Source organism: Myotis nattereri (assembly GCF_964212035.1).
Source record: "Myotis nattereri genome assembly, chromosome: 5".
NCBI classification, from domain to species: domain Eukaryota; kingdom Metazoa; phylum Chordata; class Mammalia; order Chiroptera; family Vespertilionidae; genus Myotis; species Myotis nattereri.
Genome location: NC_138080.1, coordinates 30,367,140 through 30,386,480, shown reverse-complemented (window position 1 = coordinate 30,386,480; position 19,341 = coordinate 30,367,140). Strand labels below are relative to the sequence as shown.

Here is a 19,341-nt window from a genome sequence, read left to right as displayed (position 1 = left end):
TGTGTCTGCTTGGGTGCTACAAACGCAGAGTAGAGGAGTGAGTAACTCTGGGTAGTTAGTAACTCTGGGCCTCAGTCGCCCCATCTGCAAAATGGGGCTAGATATCTGCCACTTTGTATTGTGTGACTTTGTTTGTGTTCTTCTTATATAAATGTTGGAAGCATATCTTTATAACTCAGTAATTTGGGTTTTCTTTTTTACCCCCTCCAAAACAAAGCATCTTTAAAAAAAAAAAATTGATTTCAGAGAGGAAGGGACAGGGAGAGAGAAAGAGAGAAACATCAATGATGAGGGAGAAGCATCAATCTGCTACTTCCTGCATGCCCCACACTGGGGATCGAGCCCCAACCCAGGCATGTACCCTGCCTGGGAATTGAACCATGATCTCATGATTCATAGGTTGATGCTCAACCACTGAGCCATGCCAGCTGGGCAACAAAGCATCTTGAAGATCAGTTCATGTCAGTGCTGTGGTTAAGGAAGCCTGATGTATATGTGTGTGTATGATTCCTTTAAATATGTATATTTATATTTTAACATATAAACATAATAATTATGAAATTATCTCTCTATATAAAAGGCTAATATGCAAAGTGTCCCCTCAGGAGTTTGACCGGGAGACCAGGAGTTGGATCCCTCGCTATGACGTGCACTGACCACCAGGGGGTGGCACAGAATGAAGTAAGGCCCCTGAGGGCAGCCAGGGGAGGAAGCCCTGATGGTCCCTGATCACCTGCCAGGCCTAGGGATCCTACCGTGCATGAGCTTTGTGCACCAGGCCTCTAGTGTTATATATAATATTATAATTAAATATAATAATTATATTTATATATGTTGCATATCTAACATACATGTATTTATATATGAATATATCATGCATAACATAATACTTATTTAATAGCATACATTTATATATGTACATATTAAATGTATCATATTTCATACATATACATTTTACATATATATAATATGTATATTTAATATATATACATATATGATTCTTTTAAAATGGGATTTACAAGCCCTTTGGTCTCTCTGAGACTTTCATTAATGCCACAAATTTTTATTGAGCACCTGCTCTGTACCAGGCACTGTTTTCTGTGTCCGGGATTCAGCTGTGAACAAGACCGACTCCTCCCCACCACACCCCATCATGGAGCTGACAGTCTACTCCCAGCACAGTTCTCATTCTGAGTTGACGATTTAACTATTTATTGGGCTTTCGATGCTAGAATGAGTGTAATCCCAGTCTGACTCAGGACTTGCTTTCACCATTGTTCCTTTTGTTAGTAAATGTAAAGGTTTGCTAATAGAATAAATACCCTAAAACTCAACACCACCAGGATAAACAGAACTTTAGCAATAACCTGTACCCCAAAGTTAACCATCCTCCTGAAACTGGAATTTATCCTTTCCTTGCTTGAAAATAATTGTCTCTCTAACATGTATTTCCCCCCAAAAAATGTTGCTTCGCTTTAGTTACTATAACTTTACAAAGAGGGCATCGTGCTATGTGGAATATTTGGGAACTTCTTGTTCCACTTGATGTTCTGTTGCTAAATCCAGCCACACTATTTGCCTATAGCTGAGAGCACCACTGTGGCTGCTGATCAATAGGCCCTGGGGTGAATTTCCCACAATGCATTTCTCCATTCTCTCGGCGTTTTCCTCTCCTTCACAGTATAGTGCTGAACATTATGGGGCATGTTTCCTGGGACAACAAGCACGGGTTTCTTGTGGCTCTGTGTCTGGGAGACACAGGCTATGTTGTGTGATACATGAATGTTCGGTGTTTAGTATTCGTCTGTTTCCCAGAGTGGTTGCCATGTGGAAGAGGCCTGCGTGTTGACAGCCTGTCCAACATCTGGTATTGGTGGACGTTTTAAATTTGGGGCAATGATATAGGGGTGAGACGAGGCCTCATTGTGACCTGGTCGTGCATCCGCTTGATCCCTAAAGGGGTTGGACCTCTCTCCATGCACGTGTTGACCCCCGTGTTTCATTGTTCACACTATGCCTGTTCATGCTTTTTGCACACTTTCCTCTTAAGTAGCTGTCTTTTTTCTTATTTGGAACTTCATTCTTTTTATTTATTTGTTTATTTTTAAATATATTTTTATTGATTTCAGAGAGAGGAAGGGAAAGGGAGATAGAAACATCAATGATGAGAGAGAAGCATTGATCAGCTACCTCCTGCACACCCCGTACTAAGGATGGAGCCAGCAAGCCGGGCACGTGCCCTGACTGGGAGTCCAACCATGACGCCCTGGTTCATAGGTCGACACTCAACCCCTGAGTCAAGCTGACCGGGTGGAACCTGAGTCTTTTTAAAGGACTGTATCATATTCCATCAGAAGGCCATACCATTATTCATAGCATTCATTCTCAACTGGGGCAAAAATTTGTTCTTGTAAGGTGAAAAATCTTACTCTTTTAATGTACAAAACACAGATATATGTACAGTATGTAAATTAATATGAAGTATATCAGTGGTACTAAAATTTCATAAGAAGTGATTAGGAAAAATATCTAAAACTGCTCTGGGGGGACTAATAATGAAAGAAAGGCTGGGAAACACTGATTTATAGCAATTCTCACAAGCATATGGCAATGGAGATCTTTAAGGACATATATATCTTTCCCCAAGATCAGGATAGACTCCTGGGACTTGGACCATATGGTCTGAACTTGTCTTAGACCTCTTGCCAAATGGCTTTCCTAATCCATACACACATTTACTTCCCAGCAAGTTATGAAAATGTCTGTTTCACTACATTCTCGCCAGCACTGGGTTTTGTTAATTTTTAAATCTTTACCTATTTTTTAAATGTATTTTTATTGATTTCAGAGAGGAAGGGGGAGGGAGAGAGAGATAGAAACATCGATGATGAGAGAGAATCATTGATCAGCTGCCTCCTGCACGCCCCCTACTGGGGATCCAGCCTGTAACCCCATCATGTGCCCTTGACTGGGAATCAAACCCCAGACCCTTCAGTTCGCAGGCTGACAACACACTATCCACTGAGCCAAACCGGCTAGGGCAAAGCTGTACGTATTTTAATGAGTGCCAGGACATGATATGTTCTTATTTTTATTATCATTTCTTTGGTCTGTAAAGCTGGACATTTTCTATGTTTGCTAACCAGTCTGTCTTTTGGGAATGTTCTAGAAGGGACGGACTGTGGGCCAACACATTTGGAGGAGAGGCGGTCCTGACTCCAGAGGGGCAGAGGTTTAGCCGAGCTGTGTCCCACAGTTATCAGGAAAGCAGAGCTTGTAACTAAGTGACGAACTTGGGTATTTAGCAGCGGGGGATTTCCTGGTTTCTTCTTGCCGCTCATAGTAAAATGTGGGCGGGAAGAAGTGTTAGGCAAAAAGAAACCAGGATTTGACTATCTGGGAGATCCTCGGTCTATACAGCTCACAAAAGGAGCTGAAATTAGGGGATCCACTGTCAGGAAAGCATCTTCCAGACCATCACCGCTTACCAGGTGGCCCGGGGCAGGTGTCTAAACCCCGCTGAGCTCATGTCCTCCTTTGTGGAATGGGAATGACGGTGACAGCGCCCACTCATAGGGGTGTGAGGGTTAAACGAGCAGGCTTGTGTAGACTCTTAACACTCTGCCTGCAGGCCCAGGGGCGGCCTCCTGGGGGAAATGGTGGGTGGAGGGCTGCTTCTGTGCCCCTGCTTAATGCCCTCTGGACCCCAATCCCCGCCTGACTATCAATGTACGCCTCCCTCCTCCCCTCTCCTCCCAGGTACCTAATTCCCTTAGGCAGGGGTGGGACCAGGATCCCATCCAGCTGGGGATTAACAGAAGCAGATTAGAGGTGCGCTGAGGAAGAGAGGATCTCTATCCCCTTAACCCTTCCCTCGCCAAAGCCAGAGCTGGGGTACCCACATTGCTTCCGTTGACTTCAGGTGTGGGAGAGGGGAGGCCGCCTCCAAATCTCCCCACTCCCACTTCGGAGGGCCCTAAAGAAGGCGTTAGGATTAGGTTCCTTGGGCCTCTGACGTACTGGCTGATGCGGGGGAGGCGGGGTAAGTTTCCCTCCCTGGGCCTCACTTTTCTCTTCCGAAAAATGGGCAGAAGAATGTGCAGATGAAACAGAAAACCTCCGCATCCCCTAGTCACTAGGGCCTAGTGAATGCCCCTGGAGAGTTGAAACTGGCTACACGGAGCCTATACTTACTAAGCATCTACTATGTTGGCGGGGCTACCGTCACCCCTATTTGTCTGAGATTTCCCAGGCCCCCGGGGGGCCCAGCCTCGCACACAGACCCCCAAAATCAACTTCTAGTGCCCCTAGCGTCAGCCACGGCTCCAGAAGGGTGGCCAAGGGTCTGGTTTTCTTCTCCTGGGATGCTGCCTGCCCCCATCCTAAATCCTAGCATCCTCCACGGGGGAGCTGGGAGCCGCTTCCCCAAAGGGGTCCCTGAATTCCTGGAGGGAACTGGGGTCGCAGGCAGGACGAAACCCAGACGCAAGTAAGATATGGGATCTTCTCCACCCCACCAGGCCCGAGAGCATCCCCTCCCATCGTCCCCCCGCTGCGCCAGACGCAGAGCCGGGAGGGGGAAGGGCGGCGCCTCCTCTGCGGCTGCCAGAGGCGGGGGGACTGCGGGAGAGCGCGGGGGGGGGGGGCGGGAGTGGAGCGCTGCGGCACCGCGTCCCAGCCCGCGGCAGCCCAGGCCGACCCTCCACGGCCCCTCCCGTCCCCCACTGCGGGGACTTCGTCATGAATCCTGACGGGGAGGGGGCGCCCGCCCCCCCTGCGCCTACGGAGCGCTCCCGCCCCCCCCCGTCCCGCCTGAAAGCCCCTCGTGACCCCCAGGGCACCCCCGCCCCCAGGTCTGTCGCCCTCGGTGTCCGAGCCTCTGTGTCCCCATCTGTCCCGTCTGCCGTTGTGCGTGTTTGTGACTGTGTGTATCCGGGACACCTGCCCTCTCACGGGCCAGGGTGGCTGGCGCGCTGGCCTCGGACAGCGGTCCTGGGGGTCAGCGTGCGGGTCAGCCCAGGTCTGGAGGATGTTGCTAGGATTGCCCATCTCTGTGCCTGATGACACCCTGAAGGCTCTGGATGTCTAGGTGACACCCCAAGGCTGTGAGCATGTGGGTCCCCGTGTGTCTACCTGGCTGGCACTCGCAGGCTGTCAGTGTGAGTGTGCTGGTGGCATCCTGCGAGAGGTGTGCACCCTGGACACCCTATCGGCTGTGCGCGCGGGTCCCCGTGTGTCTGGGTGCCGCCCGCAGGCTGTCTGTAGCCGCTGCCCGCGCTCCGTGTGCTGGTCTGCGCGCGTCGGGGTGCGTGGCGACAGTCGGAGACGAGGAGGCCCGGCCGCAAGTGCCCCCAGCCGTCGGCGTGCGTGCGTGTGTGTGTGTGTGTGTGTGTGTGCGTGTGTGTGTGCGCGCGTGTGTGTGAGTGTGAGCGCGCGCGCCGCAGAGAAGCTGGTTTCGCTCCGTCCGGCGCGAGCCCGCCGGGGGCTCCACGACCCGCCGCCGCAGCCGCTCGCCCGGCCTCCCCTGGCGCGGGCCGGCGGGGGATGGAGCTGCCGCAGCCGGGGCCGGGGCGCCCAGCAGCCTGAAGAGCCAGCGGCGCGCGGGGCCGGGGGAGGCGGGCCGAGGGGAGGGTCCTGAGAACCCGGGGGGCGGGCACGGCGCGCCCCCTCCCTCGCGCGCTCGCTCCCTCCCCCGCGCGCCCTCCCTCGCCGCCTCCTCCCGCCGCCTCCGGCCCCCCCTCGCCGGGGACCGAGCGCGCTCGCTCCGGCGCCGGCCTCGCCTCCTCGCAGCAGCGCCATGGTACGTCGCCGCCCCCACTTTCGTTTTCGCCCGGGGAGTTTTTTGGGGTGGTGCGTGGGCTCCGGGCGAAAGTTGTCAGGTCTGGGGGGGCTGCCCCGAGGAAGGGCTCGATGCGGGGACCCCCACTCCCTCCCGCCACCCAGGACCCCCGCCCGCCGACGCCCCCCCTCGCGTCTGGGGGCGGAGCTGGCAAGCAGGGCGCAGCGGGGGATCCCGAGTGGGGGGGGCCCTCGCGGGAGCCGCTGTATCGGCGGGGAGGGCGGGGCTCCCGGGAGAGGGTCCCCCCCAATCCGGCCGGACCCCCGCCCCCTATCCGGCCCGGTGGGAGACGGGAGGGCGCGGCTTGGGGCGCCTGACCCTGTAGCTCGCAGCCCGCGGGGGAGCGGGGCCGGGATGGGGTCGGGGCCGGGGTTGCGGCAGCCCCCGGGGTGCCCCAGTCCCGGCAAGCGCGACGCGCCAGCTAGCGGAAAATGGCCGCTGCGGAGAGGGGCGGAGAGCGCGCCTCGGCCGCCGCCGGGCGCCTTGAACTTGGAGCCGGGCGGGCGGCTGCTCCTAGCGCCACGCAGGGGTAGCCCGGGGCCTGCCCTCGCGCAGCGCGAGCCCCGCCCACAGGCCGACCCCGGCCCGGCCGCCGCGCACGGTGGGTCTCCGCTGGGAGGGGTCACCAGGTCTCGGCCCGAGCGCCCCAGGCCGGCGAGCGTCCGTGCCTGCACTTGAGGGTTCCGGTGTCTGGTCCGCCGGTGGCGGTGGCATCCGCACTCCAGGGGTGCGTTTGGGGCTCCGCTGCTCCCAAACAGATCAGCACGGGAATCCGGGGGTGCGTTCGCGGGTCTGCGCGGCGAGGTGGTCCCTTCCTTGTCGGTGGGTCCCCGGGTCCCCAAGCGTCGGGTCCTCTTCTTTATGTGTCTGCGCATCCACGTGGCTGGGTGTGTTGTGTTGCGTGTGGTAGAGCGTTGTCGGCTCTGGACAGTGTGCGTGTGCCTTTGGGTAACTGGGCGACTTGCCATGTGTCCCCGTGGAATGGTGCCGTGAGGCTGTGTGGCTGCGTCGTGTGCCCCCGGGGGGCAGCGATGTCCCTGGGTGACCTTACGGGGTGTCCCCGTGCGTGTGACAGCTGGGGGTTGTCGGTGAGTGGTGAGTGGGAAACGGTGTCGTGTGGCCACATCCATGGGGACAGTTGGGTGTCTCTGTGCAGGTGATTGGCGCTGAGTGTCTATCTTGGGGATGGGTCTACACTACACTCTCCTCCCTGCCCCCCCCCCCCCAGTTCCTTTTTAACTACCAGGGGCTGCTGGGTGGGGCCGGGTGCTTCGTCTACCTGACCTCACCCGCACCCCACCCCCTCCAATTCCCCCTGCCTCGGGATCCCCAACTGGCATGGACCTAGATAGTTGGGGCTTGAGGTTCAGGCCGAGGTGGCTCGGGGACACAGTCACCCCAGGGGCTGTGCCTACTGGGGAGGGGAGCAGGGTGGTGGGGGGTCCCCCCACTACTGCGGAGGAGGTCCTGAGGAGGGTTGGTTACAGAAGCGCAAGGGCTAGTTCGGTCCCAGGGGTGTGGCCAAGTAGACCCCCTCACCCCTCCTGCCTCTCTGCACTTGCCAGGGGGCCAGGCAGGGGTGGGTGGGGGTTCCACCCTCCAGGGAGACCCCTGCCCAGGGCCCCCATATAACTTTCTAAATATGAAAGCCCGGAGGTCAGGCCAAATCTCTGCTTTTTACTTTAGACCCGCGTCTCATGTTGGAAGGGCTGTTTGGGAAGGAGGAGGAAAAGGGGTGCATACACAGCCCTCAGGGTTCCATGCTCCCCCCAGTCCCCCCACCCTCAGCCCTTCCACTTCATCCTCACCCTTCCCTACAGCAGCTGCTCTCAGACGCAGCCCTCTCCCAGCGCACTCCTCTGCAGTCACACTTACCTGGTCTGCCCTGCACCGCACTCACCTCATCCCCTCGTCCCCAGGTGCCCAGGGGGACACATTCCCGTGTGCACCTCCACAAGCGCACACCCACGGCGCATCCTTACGAGGCACCTGGTCACGGTCACACCTGCACTGAACTCTGCACACACAACCACACACATCCACACTGTCAGAGGGACACAAATACACGAGCGCTCACAGGCACCTTCACTTGTGGGAGAGGGGACTGCCAGGAGGAAGGAACAGGGATGTGGGGTGTGTGTGTCATTGTGTGCACGTGTGTGTGTGTCCATGTACCTGTGTATGAATACTGGATTCTGTTGCAGGTGTGTGTGCTTGTCAGCATGTGTCATTGTGTTTGGGTGTGTGTGATTATGGGAGAGTGTATGTGTGTTGTGTGTGTGTGTACACTTGTGTGGGTCTGTGTGTGTGCATGTAATTTGTGTGGATCTGTGTGTGTGTCTATGTGGCGCTGCTTTCATGTGAATCAGTGTGTTGTCTCTGTGTGTGACTGTGTGTGTGTATCCTGTTGGATCTGTTTATCTGTATATGAGTCTGTGTATGTGAAAATCTATGTGTGTGTGGCATGTTTGTGTGCGTCGGTGTGAATCTGTGACTGTGTGGTAAGCTGTGTGTGTCTGTATGTGTGTGTATCTGTGACAGGGCCAGCCCTAGTGTCATATCCCACCTTTGCTTCTCATGACTGAGGACCTGAATGTTCCCTTCTAGAGCCTCAGTTTCTCATCTGCAAAATGGACACTCCCACTCCATGGCCAAGGGGGAGTGGCATGGTCAGGACCCCCCCATTCACAGGCCCGGCTCCCTGCTGTGTCCTCTGTTCTCGGGGTGTGGCAGCTGGGGTGTTACCACCCGGCTCCTGTTATCCCCGCAGGAGCTACTCCGTGAATGCCACTCACTTTTTCATGAACCTCTAAGGAGAGTACAAAAGTAAAAACGGAACCTTCCTCATCACCCCGTCCCTGGTCAGGCCCCAGTCAGGGATGCCCTGTTATCATCCAACTTTATTTTAGGAATTGCAGGTGGAACAAACACACATTCTTGTAAAGGACACATGTATGTTCTCATAAAGGTTACATTTATATCTTATACCATAAAGGATACATGTATATTCTTATTTTTTAAAAAATCCCAAATGAGGTCTTGAGTCTTCTGGCTGAGTCTACAACAGAAGATCTCAACCAGGGATAGTTTTGCCCCGAGGAGACAATGGGCAGTGTCTGGGGCATTTGTGACCATCACGACTGGGGCTGTTCCTGGCGTGTCGTGGGAGGAGGAGTCTGGTCCAGACCCCACTTTCCGCAGCTGTTTCCTGGGCCATGAAGGAGCCCCTCGTTCTTCTGTGGAGCTGCGCAGCATTCCAGCCCGTGCCCACGTCGTTGGCAGTGCCGCACTGGCCCCCCACAGGTGGACACACGGTGGCTGGCTCCAGATTGTCAACACGGCTGTGCATCGGTATCTGGGACAGTTACAGAGAAGCCAAGAGCAAATTCTAAGGAAAGTGCATTTTTTTTTTAATTTTTTAACAAAGGAGCTAATTTGTGCTCCAAACTGCCAGGAGCTAAATTATGCACCCCCCTCGGGACCCTTCCACACACAGGTCTGATTCCACCAGTTGCTTTTTAAAGAAACCACGTGTGCAGGCACTGTCCTAACCTCTGGCCAAGCTGTCATGGATTTACCCACAATCTAGGGGGTAGGGACTATCATGGATCACCCAACTTCACAGAGGGGGAAGCTGAGGCACAGGGGAGGTTAAGTTGCTGGCTGGAAACATAGATTCAGGCTGCAGCCTTTCAGCACAACTGGCCTGCTATGGACCTACTATGTGCACTGCAGGGGCCTCTTCTTACCTGAACTGTATATATTATATATTTAAAAGTAGGTTTACAGTTGTGAGTACGTGAAAGAGTTCCTTCTTGTATTATTTATTAATTATTGTATTCTAACTGTAAACCTACTTTTGCTAACCCCGTGTGTGTGTGTGTGTGTGTGTGTGTGTGTGTGTGTGTGTGTGTTGCTGGTAGTGGACTTGCAGAAGGTTCCACCATCCACCACAACTAATATTAACACAGCGCTCACACACACTATCTCATTGTCTCAAGGATTCTGATACCCGCCGTCTTCCAGGTTGTGTCCTAATGTTGCCATTTCACACATGTGGAAACTGAGGTTCCCAGAAGGGCAGTCTGTGCTCTCCAAACTTTACCTGGGAAAGGAACCTCACCTGCTCCGTGAGGGCTGCAGGCATGGCGGGGAGGGGGCGACGCTCTGAGAGAATGCTCAGAAATCCATTTTAACTTTTAAACGTCTGTGAATTGGGGTGGGGGGGGGTTGCCATCTATGTGCTCCTGGCATTTTTAAAATAAAATACTGCTTTATTTTATGTTTGTATTTGGGTTCCTAGGCACCTGCGTCCCCCATTCACCCTGGAGTTTGAAATGCCCACCACAGCTGCACAATGGGGGTTTAAAAAAACATTGGTGACGCGCTCCGACGTGCTAAGCGCTGTTTAAATCACTGCCAGCGCACGCACGCTGCGAGAAGCGAGAAGCAGCGACCAGGGATTGTGTGCTGGTCGGAACCCTGCTCCCTCCTAGCCCCGCACCAGGGCCGTGGACAAATGGCCTGCACTCCGTGGGCCTCCACTTTCTCCCCAGGAACACAGGGGAATCAGGGTGGTTGGCCTGGGCATGGGGCAGGTGCCCCATGTTGGTAACAGGATGCCATTGGCCTCAGGATGTTCCGAGAGACTAGTCCAAAGGGCCAAGCTTTCTAACAATGTCTTGGTGCACTTTAAAAAAGTATTTTTTATTGATTTTAGAGAGGGGGGAGGAACATCAATGAAGAGAGAGAATCATCGATGGGCGCCTCCTGCACTCCCCACAGTGGGACCAGCGCAACCCTGGCATTTGCCCTGATGGGGACCTCAAGGTTCCTAAGTGGATGCTCAGCCACTGAGCCCTGCAGGCGGGCCTCTGGGCGCACTTCTGATAGGAAGTCAGGGTTCTGCTAAGTGACATCCTTATGCCAACTGACCCCGTGAGGTGAGCACTGCCAGGCCACTTTGCAGCGCGGGACACCCAGGTGGGAAGACGAGTTTAGGCGGCCTCTGAGCCAGGCTGGGAGGGTTGGGGGGTGAACCGGGAAGGTTGAGTTGAGCCCAGGAGTTGAGGTCAAGGTCGTCAGGCACCCTGGGGACCAGAGGGGGAGGGCAGGTCTGTGCTTAGTTATTCTGGGGGGGGGGGGACATTGGAGCTTGAAGAATGTGGGCTGCTGGGCCAGGTGGCCCCACTCTGCCTCAGTTTCCAGGTGTGTGAAACGGGCACATGGCTAGCTGGGGTCCGTGGGAGTCGGTGGACGCCCGGGAAGAGGCTCCAAGGTTTCCCCGAGTTCTGTCTGGACATCGTCCTCCTGGGGAGCTGAGACCTGCAGGGGGAAGCCAAATCCCCCTCCCGCCCCCCCTCCCCCCGCCCCACTGCCCCCCTTGGGTGCTGGCTAAGGAGGAAAGAGCAGATGCCAGGAGTCCTGGTTAGCTGGGCCCTTCCAGCCAATGAGGGCGCTGTGGCAGCCAAGCCCCGTTGCCCGGGCACTGCAGCCCCTGTCTGGCTCTCGGGGACCAGGGGGAGGGGGTGCAGGGACCCCTTCTCCTGCCACGCACCTCGGGACCTACATCTTTAAGGGGAAAGCCTCGCGCTGCGCGGCCTCTGCACACGTCACTGCTTCATTCTCCACCTCCCCCCCCCCCTTGGCTCCTTTCTCCAACTTCCCGGCCAGCTCCGGGCGGGGGGGGGGCGGGGGGAGTCTTAAAAATCTCCTCCGGCCCCCAAATGTCCAGCAGCAGCCCAGCGCCCCCTCCCCACTGGACGCGGGCGGTCGGTCCCGGGAGACCCTCTGCGGTCTCCCTGCGCGGCCGCGGGTCCCCACCCGGGGTTCGGAGCCCCGCGGCGAGAAATTCGTAGCAATAATGGGGTTCACGAGGTAGGAGGGGAGCGTGTCTCCTTCCCCGTTCGCGCTCTTTTTTTTCCCCTCGTTTCTTTGAAAGTTGGATGTGGAGCAGTGGGAGGTTCGGGTGGGAGGGGAGAGAAATTGGGGGGGCGGGAGGGGAGAGGTGGCCAGAGGGAGGAGAGACAGGGACCCAGAGCCGGAGGAGGGGAGAGGCAGCGAGAAGGTGGGGGGCAGGCACAGAAGAGCGAGGGAGAGAGAGACGCAGGAGAGCGGGAGGGAGCGAGCGGGAGGGAGGAGGGCGGGCGACCGAGGGAGGAGGCGGCGAGGAGCGCGCCGGCCGCGGCCGCGGGGGGGCGGGGGGGCTGGAAAAATGACTCAGTAAGTTCAGCGCGCCCGCTCCGCCGCCTGCGCCTCCCGCCGCGCCCGGGATGTATTCGTCCCCGCTCTGCCTGACCCAGGTACGCCCCCCGCCCGCCCCGGCCCCGGCCCCGGCCCCGGCCCCGGCCCCGGCCCCGGCCCCGGCCCCGGCCCCGCACCGGGCCTGGGAGTTGAGACGCCCGAGGAGGCGGGACGGAAAAGGCACGCGTCCCTCCGGCCGCCCGGACCGGATGCCCGGACCTGGGATCGGGGACCGGTGGGGGATGGGCTGGGCTGGGACCCCCCCACCCCCGTTCCTACGTTCCTTCGCCGCGGACTCCAGCCCCGCGCCCCCCCCCCCCCCCGCACGCCCGGATTCTCCCCCCTCCCCCCGGACGGGCGGCTCGGGCTGCAGGTTCGCCCACCACTTTGCAGGACGAACTCCCCCACCCACTCGGGAAGGTCCGAGGGGCGCCCCAAAGACAGGGCTCCGTGTGAACCCCGTGCCTGGGCCGGGGCCTGCCTCCAGGAGGCGTTGGGGGGCTGGCCCCAGCCTCCCCAGCGCTCCCGATGTGCTCCCCGGATCCTCTCCGCGCCAAGGTTGCGCCCCGGCGCTCCAGCCCGGGCTGCCTTTTCCCCCATTCTTGGCCCACGTGTGCGTGGAGGGGGAGGGGGTGCACGAACTTGGAGGCGCCCGCGGTGGGAGGAGGGGTGCTCGACGTCCTGGCTAAATCTCCCGCTCCCCCCGCCACCCCCACTCCGCGCTCCCACCACCGTCCCGACGTTTTCGCCGCATCGATTTGGGGATTATTGAGCCGCTGCCGCCGCCGCCGCCGCCGCCGGGAGGAGCCGGGAGGCCGGTGCTCCGGGGTCTGGCGGGCACTGCGGCGCTGCTCCCGCCCTCAGCCGCCGGCACCTGCCCCTGCCCCCTCCCGTAGCCTCTCACCCCTGGCCCGGCTCCCAGGCAGCCCAGTGGGCCCTGGTGCAGTGACGGGGCGGGGGAGCTGCCCTTCCCCAGGCCGCACCCGGGACGTCCCAGCTCCCTCACGGGCAACCCGCCCCTGGTTCTGCCTTCCCGCTTCCCTCCCCATCCCCATCTCTGGGTGCCTGTGGACCAGTGGGCTTCTGGCCTCAGTTCCCCCGCGGACATGGGGCAGCGTGGCCTGCAAGCTGTGGAGTGCAGTCCCGGATATCCGAGGAGCCCTGTGTGGGAGCACGCAGATGCCCAGCTTGAGCCCCAGGGACTGTCAGTCTCTGCCAGGGGTCCCCCCACTCATGATCCTGGGTCCCCCTCATTCTCGGTAGGGTCTTTGTCACTGGCCCCCTCCAGCACCCACTGAGGAGTTCCTGCCTCCAGGCAGACAGTGAGGGCTGGAGCTGCAGGGGTCTCAGGCTTGTCCTACTGGCATCTCCTGGGTGACCTTGGGCCAGGCCCGACCTCTCTCCAGCCCTCCCTTTCCCCCTCTGAGCTACTTTTGGGGAGGGCCCCTCAAAGTCGTCAGCGCTGGCCCATCTCAGCCTACCAGTCATCCTGAAATTCCCCAGTAACCATGAGGGCTCTAGTCCAGTTGCTTCGTGACCTTGGGCCTTAGGGGTGGGTGGCCTGGGTGGCTCTGGGTGCCCCTGCCCCCTCTGCTCTTCCTGCACGCTCCCCAGAGCCACAGGGGGGGCAGGCAGAGGAAGGCTATTCCAGGCGAGGAGGTTGGAAGGCCGCCTGTTGTCACTGCGCCCTGGAATTCCCCCATCAGGACGCCTCGGGAGACAGGCCTCCATCCACGTTGCAGAGAGGGGGCGGCGGGAGAACAGAGCCCTGGCATCGCCCGTGAACTTGGGCACTCACGGGGCCTGGCTTCCCCCAGGAGCAGGGCAGGGATCAGCCAGGCGGCGCTCCGCTCGATCGTGTAGAAACGTGAAATCACAAAAATCAGAGGTTGCTGGGTGCAGGGAACAGGGGACAAGGAGCCTGAGACAGGCAGAGAGAAGCAAGAGCGCTCCCGCTGGGGGCGGGGAGGGAGCAGCCCCAACGCAGGGGCTCCCCCTCTGTTTATTCTCCCAACTGCCCTCCCCCACCCTGGAGAGGAGCCCCCCTCTCAGATACCCCACCCTCCCAGCCTCAGTTTAGTCCCTGCAGCTCCTCGAAGGCCCATCAGGGTCTGGTTGGGGACCTGGCTGGACCCTGACTGCTCCTGCAGGACCCCCACCCCTGGCTCAGTCTCCCTAGCCCACCCCCACCCCGTTTCTCTCCATCTTTATGTCTCCCTGTCTCTATTTGTTTCTCTCTCTCTCCATCTCTGTCTCTCCGTCTTTCTCTGCCTCTGTCTCTCCTTGTCCTTCCATCTGTCTCTCTGTCTCTTCCCGCCTCTGTTGTCTCTCTCCATGTCTGCTTCTCACCGTCTCTTTCCCCCCTTTGCCTGTGTCTCTCTCTCCTTACCCCATCTGTCTCTCCCGGGTCTCTCTGACTCCATGCCCCCCCCTTGACGACTCATTTTACAACCTGAGTCCAGCCTAAAATAGCTCCCTTTCAGCTGATCCCACCTGGATCCTCCTAGGAGCTGAGACTGGCTGCGGGGTGGGGGGCAGCTCTGGTGCCAGCCGCCCTGTGCCCCCGGCCCTGCCCACCTAGGGGGGGATGGTGGCCCCGAAGGATTCTGGGAGCCCTGTCCTTGTTTCGATGGTGGTGACTCAAGCACTTTTTCACTTTTACTCTTAAGAGGAACTGTGTGGAGCAGCCGTTACTTCCATAAATCCTGCCAGCGGGAAGGCCAGCCTCCCTACGCTTGCCCCACTCTGGGCCTCCCCCCTGCCTCCCTCCTGCCTGCTGCCACCGCCACATTAGTTATTCCGGGTTTGGGGCCAAATCTCTCTTGGCTGCAGTGCCCAGGCTTCCCCGGGGCCACACGGTGCAGCTGCCAGGGCCCCTCCCTCATTCATTCATTCTTTCCTTCATTCCTTCACCCCGGTCCTTCTCAGGGAGGCACTCTTTTTAAAAAAATATATATTTTTATTGATTTCAGAGAGGAAGGGAGAGGGAGAGAGAGAGAGAAACATCAATGATGAGAGAGAATCATTGATCAGCTGCTGCCTGCAGGCCCCCCACTGGGGATCGAGCCTGCAACCCGGGCATGTGCCCTGACAGAATCGAACCCAGGACCCTTCAGTCCGCAGGCCGATGCTCTATTCACTGAGCCCAACCAGCCGGGCAGGGAGGCACTCTTTTTACTGCCATTTCTCCAGCAGGGAGACTGAGGCTGGGAGAGGGCACCCAATTGTTGTTTGATTTAATAGATAATCATTAAGCATCTCTCATGGGGGTGGGGAGAGGCAGAAGGCAGTGAGATCTAGGCCTGGTATGGGCTCTGCCAGGGTCAGGCTTCCCCAGCACCTCTGGGCTGGGCAAGGGGCCTAGACCAGAGAGGGTCAGGACCTGCCCAGGGCAGCACAGCATGGCTGGTGAGGCTGGGGGTTGGGGCACACCTGGTTCTTTGGCCACACCTGGGCAGGTGGGCACTCCCTGTGTGCCCTCCACTCAGGGCCTGATGGCCTCTGATTAGATGCTGTGAAAGGCACACCTCACTCCACGTCTCTGTCTCCGAGTCTGTATCTCTCACCCCTCCCTTCTCTGCGGTGGAGGTGCCTCAGCATCAGGGCCCAGCGCCTTGTAAATCTGCTGGGATTCTGGCCTAGTCAGCATTCTCTCTCTCCCTCTCCCTCTTCCTCTCCCTCCCTCTCTCCCTCCCTGCCTCCCTCCCTCCTTCTGTCTCTCTCCCTCTGTCTCCCTCTCCCTCTGTCTCTCTTCTCTCTTCCTGCCTCAGCCTCCCTCCCTCCCTCCCTAGCTCATGACAAATGGGGCCGCCTGCTCCATGCAGCTCCTGCCCATGTCCACCTCCCGGGGTGCATGTTGACCTGTGGTCAGCAGTACAGGGGCGCCCCCACATTCCCATGCACACTCACTGACACCACTCCTATGGGGACAGAGCCCCACCCCACTTCAGATGTGCTCTAAGGTAGGGGGTGGTCTCAGATCTTCATGCAAATCCTGCTCAGGAGGCTCCCAGTGGAGTTTTCTTTCCAGCTGTGTGACGGGGTGGATAACCTAGACCTCCCTGTCTTCCCGGTGCAGTGAAGTGCCTGGTAACCTTCACTCCTCAGGCTGCCCGAGGATTCAGGGAAGCAGGACACCGCTGAGGTGCTGGCACAGGGCCTGACGCACAGTCAGTCCTCATACATGTTGTGTGAATGGACGGGGGGTTCTGCCAGTTGAAAGAAGGCACTTGAGTCTCTCTGAGTCTCAGCTTCTCTCCCTATGTCCCCACATGGGGAGCATCATCATGCCTCCCTTCGATCGATTCTTTAACCATCACACAGTGCCTGGTGTGCAGTAGGCGCCAAATAACTTGGCTAGCGGTGACCCCACAAAAAATGAGAGCTTTGACCCATGAGGGTTTTTCTGTTGAACTTTCCTCCCAGCCCAGCCTTGTCCAGGCTTTTCCCAAGTTTGGCCAGACCAAGTGGGTACTGGCGGCCTTTGTTAGTTGGGGTGTGTGAATGGGGCCAAGAGGCAGAGGATGAGATTGTGGATTCTAGGTTGGGGGGCAGGAAACAAGGTGACAGGCTGCCTCTTTGGCTGGGTGAGCCCCCCAAGGAGAAGGTGGCCACGGACGGAGCAGGGGAAGGGAGTCACACAGAATCCAGAGCGCACATACAGAGTGCAGAGTGAACGGGGGAGCCCCACCGATGGGTCAGACCACGTGCCCAGGGGCCCGGCAGTGGGGTTGAGGAGGCCGGAGGTCCACAGTCACAGGGACTCTGGTGGAGGCCCCAGCTCTGCTTCTTCCTGGCTGTGTGACTTTGGGCCTCTGGCTTCAGTGCTCTGTGCCTCAGTCTCTCCCTCCAGACAGTGGGCACAGTCAGTGCTCAGCCTCCACGGGGCACAGCCTGGCTCCTCGCCTCTCTCTCGAACACCATGGTCCTCTGGCTCAGCCCCATCCTCTTCCTGGGACACCAGAGAGGGAAGTCAGAGAGCCAGGGCTCACACTCACCTGTCAGTCGGGCAGGGGGTGTACACTCTGGTTTGTTTGCCAAAATTCCTCTCCTTGGCCTGGCCTATCAGGTCCTGCACAACCCGCCTGGGTCCCCTCCCTGTACTCACCACCTCTCCTCTCCCTCTTGTTCACTCGGCCGCCCAGCCGTAGTTTCACTGCCTCCTCACTGTTTCCATCGAATGTGCTGATGATGGCACGGTCCTGCCTCCAGACCTTTGCCTGCGCTGGCGCTGTTTTCTCCACCTGGGAAGCTCCTGCTCAGGGCTGTCACCGTTCAGGTCTTCCTTCAAGTGTCCTGTCCTGTGAGAGACCCTTCCTGATCCCCACCCCCAGCCAAACACAACCCCCAAGGGGTCCTCTGGCCCCTCAAACTCCTTCACATTTCCTCAAACCACTTAGTTCAACCTGACGAGCCCCGGTTACAGCTGGGTCCCCAGCACCATGCACACAGTAGGCACTCAGGGAATGTTTGTTGAGCAACTGAATGACTCTCTCCCTCATTAGATAAGAGCTATACATATGGTCTGAGCTCGGGGGCGGAGTGACCTAGGTTAGGAGCCCCAACTGTGGTGCCAGATGGGTCTGTGTTCATAGATGAGCTCTGCTGTTTGCCATTTCACCTGGGCTTTCCCTCGAGAAGGGGGCATTGGCGTCAGGGCTTTCAGGGATGCATAGGAGTTTGGGTTAAGCGCTTAGGAGGTGGGTCAGATAGATTCTCAGCAGTGTTGGTTGAGTTGCTGAGTGAAGGAAGGAGAGAGCATCCTTCCAGGAACGCTTTTGGAGTGGGAATTGGAGTTCCATGTGCTGTTTGCTGCCCTGGGCTGTCAGGGTGGGAGGGATCCAGGGAGGGGCACAGCCCAGTGCACAGTTGTCCAATCCATAGGGCCCAGCAAGGGCTTGGACCCGGTGCCCACCTCCAACCTGCTGCTGCCCTCATTGGAAGGGCCAGTGGGCCACGTGGGGTTTCTGGGCAAGGCCTCGTCTTGCTCCATCTCCCCCCACTCTCTGGTTACCAGGGCAATAGACAGGCACCCCATCCCCAACCCCCAACAGGCCGCAGCATCCCTTTCTGCCCGTTGTACCAAATGAGAGACTGAAGCCCAAGGCCGAAGGTGAAAGCGGAGGCCAATGCCACCCACAGGGGCTGCCTGGCAGGGGGGTGCCTCAGCCCCAGGACTTAGGGTTGGAGGGGGAGCAAGAGCTGGACGCAGACTCCACAGCTTGTGGGGTCCAGGCGAGGTCTGAGGGAGCCCTGGGGAGAGCTGCCGGAAGGAAGGGACCCTGGAAATAGGGCTTCGAGGGATGTGTAGGAGTGTGGGGGGATGCTCAGCGTCTAGCTTGCCTTGGCAGTCCCCTGTGCCCTGTCAGCCAGGGAGGGCATCGGGAGGTGCCTGCGGAAGAAGCCTCGGTTGTTGCAGGTCTTGTGGGACACAGAGAGCGACAGGCCTGCCTCTCATCTAGCCTGGCCTCCCTGGGAGGACAAGGGAGGCTGGGGCAGCAGGTCCGTGACCCAGTTACGGACTGTTTGTCTTCCTTCCTGCTGGACCAGCTAGGGTCACCGGTGACGTGGGCTCCCACCCCTGCTCTCCTCCCTGGCACCTTTCCCCGGAGAGGGTGTAGAGATCAGAGAGGGGGGAGAGGGAGGGGAGGGCTCAGAGAGGGAAGGAGCTGGAAAAAGGATTGGGGCTCTGAGAGGGGGAGCCAAGACCTAGAGCAGGAATCGAGGGAGAGGGGTTCAGAAGTGGGGAGGTGCCCAGAGAGAATGGCGGTCAGGAGAGGCGTCTGGGGACCGTAGCCTGCCCCTGCTGGCTGACACCCAGCGGCCTCTTCCCAGCTCCCTCTTATCAGGGCCACAGCCATCACCAGAACTTGGGTGGCAGCCACAGCCCAACGTCCACACCGTTGCCCTGGCATCCCCTCCGCGGGACAGTGACCTGTGCCTCTCTCGATTCCCCGTCCTCGGTTCCCCAGCCAGACGGCCTGGGCTCTGGTCCCTGCTCTGCTGACTGGCTGTGTGACCCTGGGCAAGTGGGTCCCCATCTCTGGGTCTGGCATGGCAAGTGGCATCAGGCACAAGACAGGCAACTCGGGTTGGGTGGGACTGGCAGGGGATGGGCCGCTCCGTCCTCCCGCTGCCTGAGCAGGTCTGCGGGCGGGGGCAGCGCGGAGGGCCCAAATGCAGTCCCGGCCACAGTTGTTTCAGTGACTCATGCTTCAGGGCACATTGGAGTGGGGAACTGGGCGCCCAGGCTGAGCCCC

At 58.5% G+C, this 19,341-nt stretch overlaps 1 protein-coding gene across 9 annotated transcripts in view; it reads left to right on the top strand.

The window, feature by feature from the left end:
* Positions 1 to 19,341, top strand: part of NFIC (nuclear factor I C) — a gene marked incomplete at its 5' end in the record, with an annotated part of 94,732 nt that overhangs the window by 24,584 nt on the left and 50,807 nt on the right. For 2 of the 9 annotated variants that reach the window (XM_081092569.1, XM_081092561.1), the window contains one exon: positions 12,031 to 12,141. The exons of 2 other annotated variants lie outside the window; for them this stretch is intronic. In XM_081092569.1, coding sequence (XP_080948695.1) covers positions 12,112 to 12,141 — 30 coding nt within the window. Of the gene's footprint in view, positions 1 to 5,423; positions 5,801 to 11,875; positions 12,142 to 19,341 lie in introns of those variants that run through there. 5 more of the 9 variants (XM_081092566.1, XM_081092568.1, XM_081092562.1 and 2 more) reach the window with 5 other exon arrangements.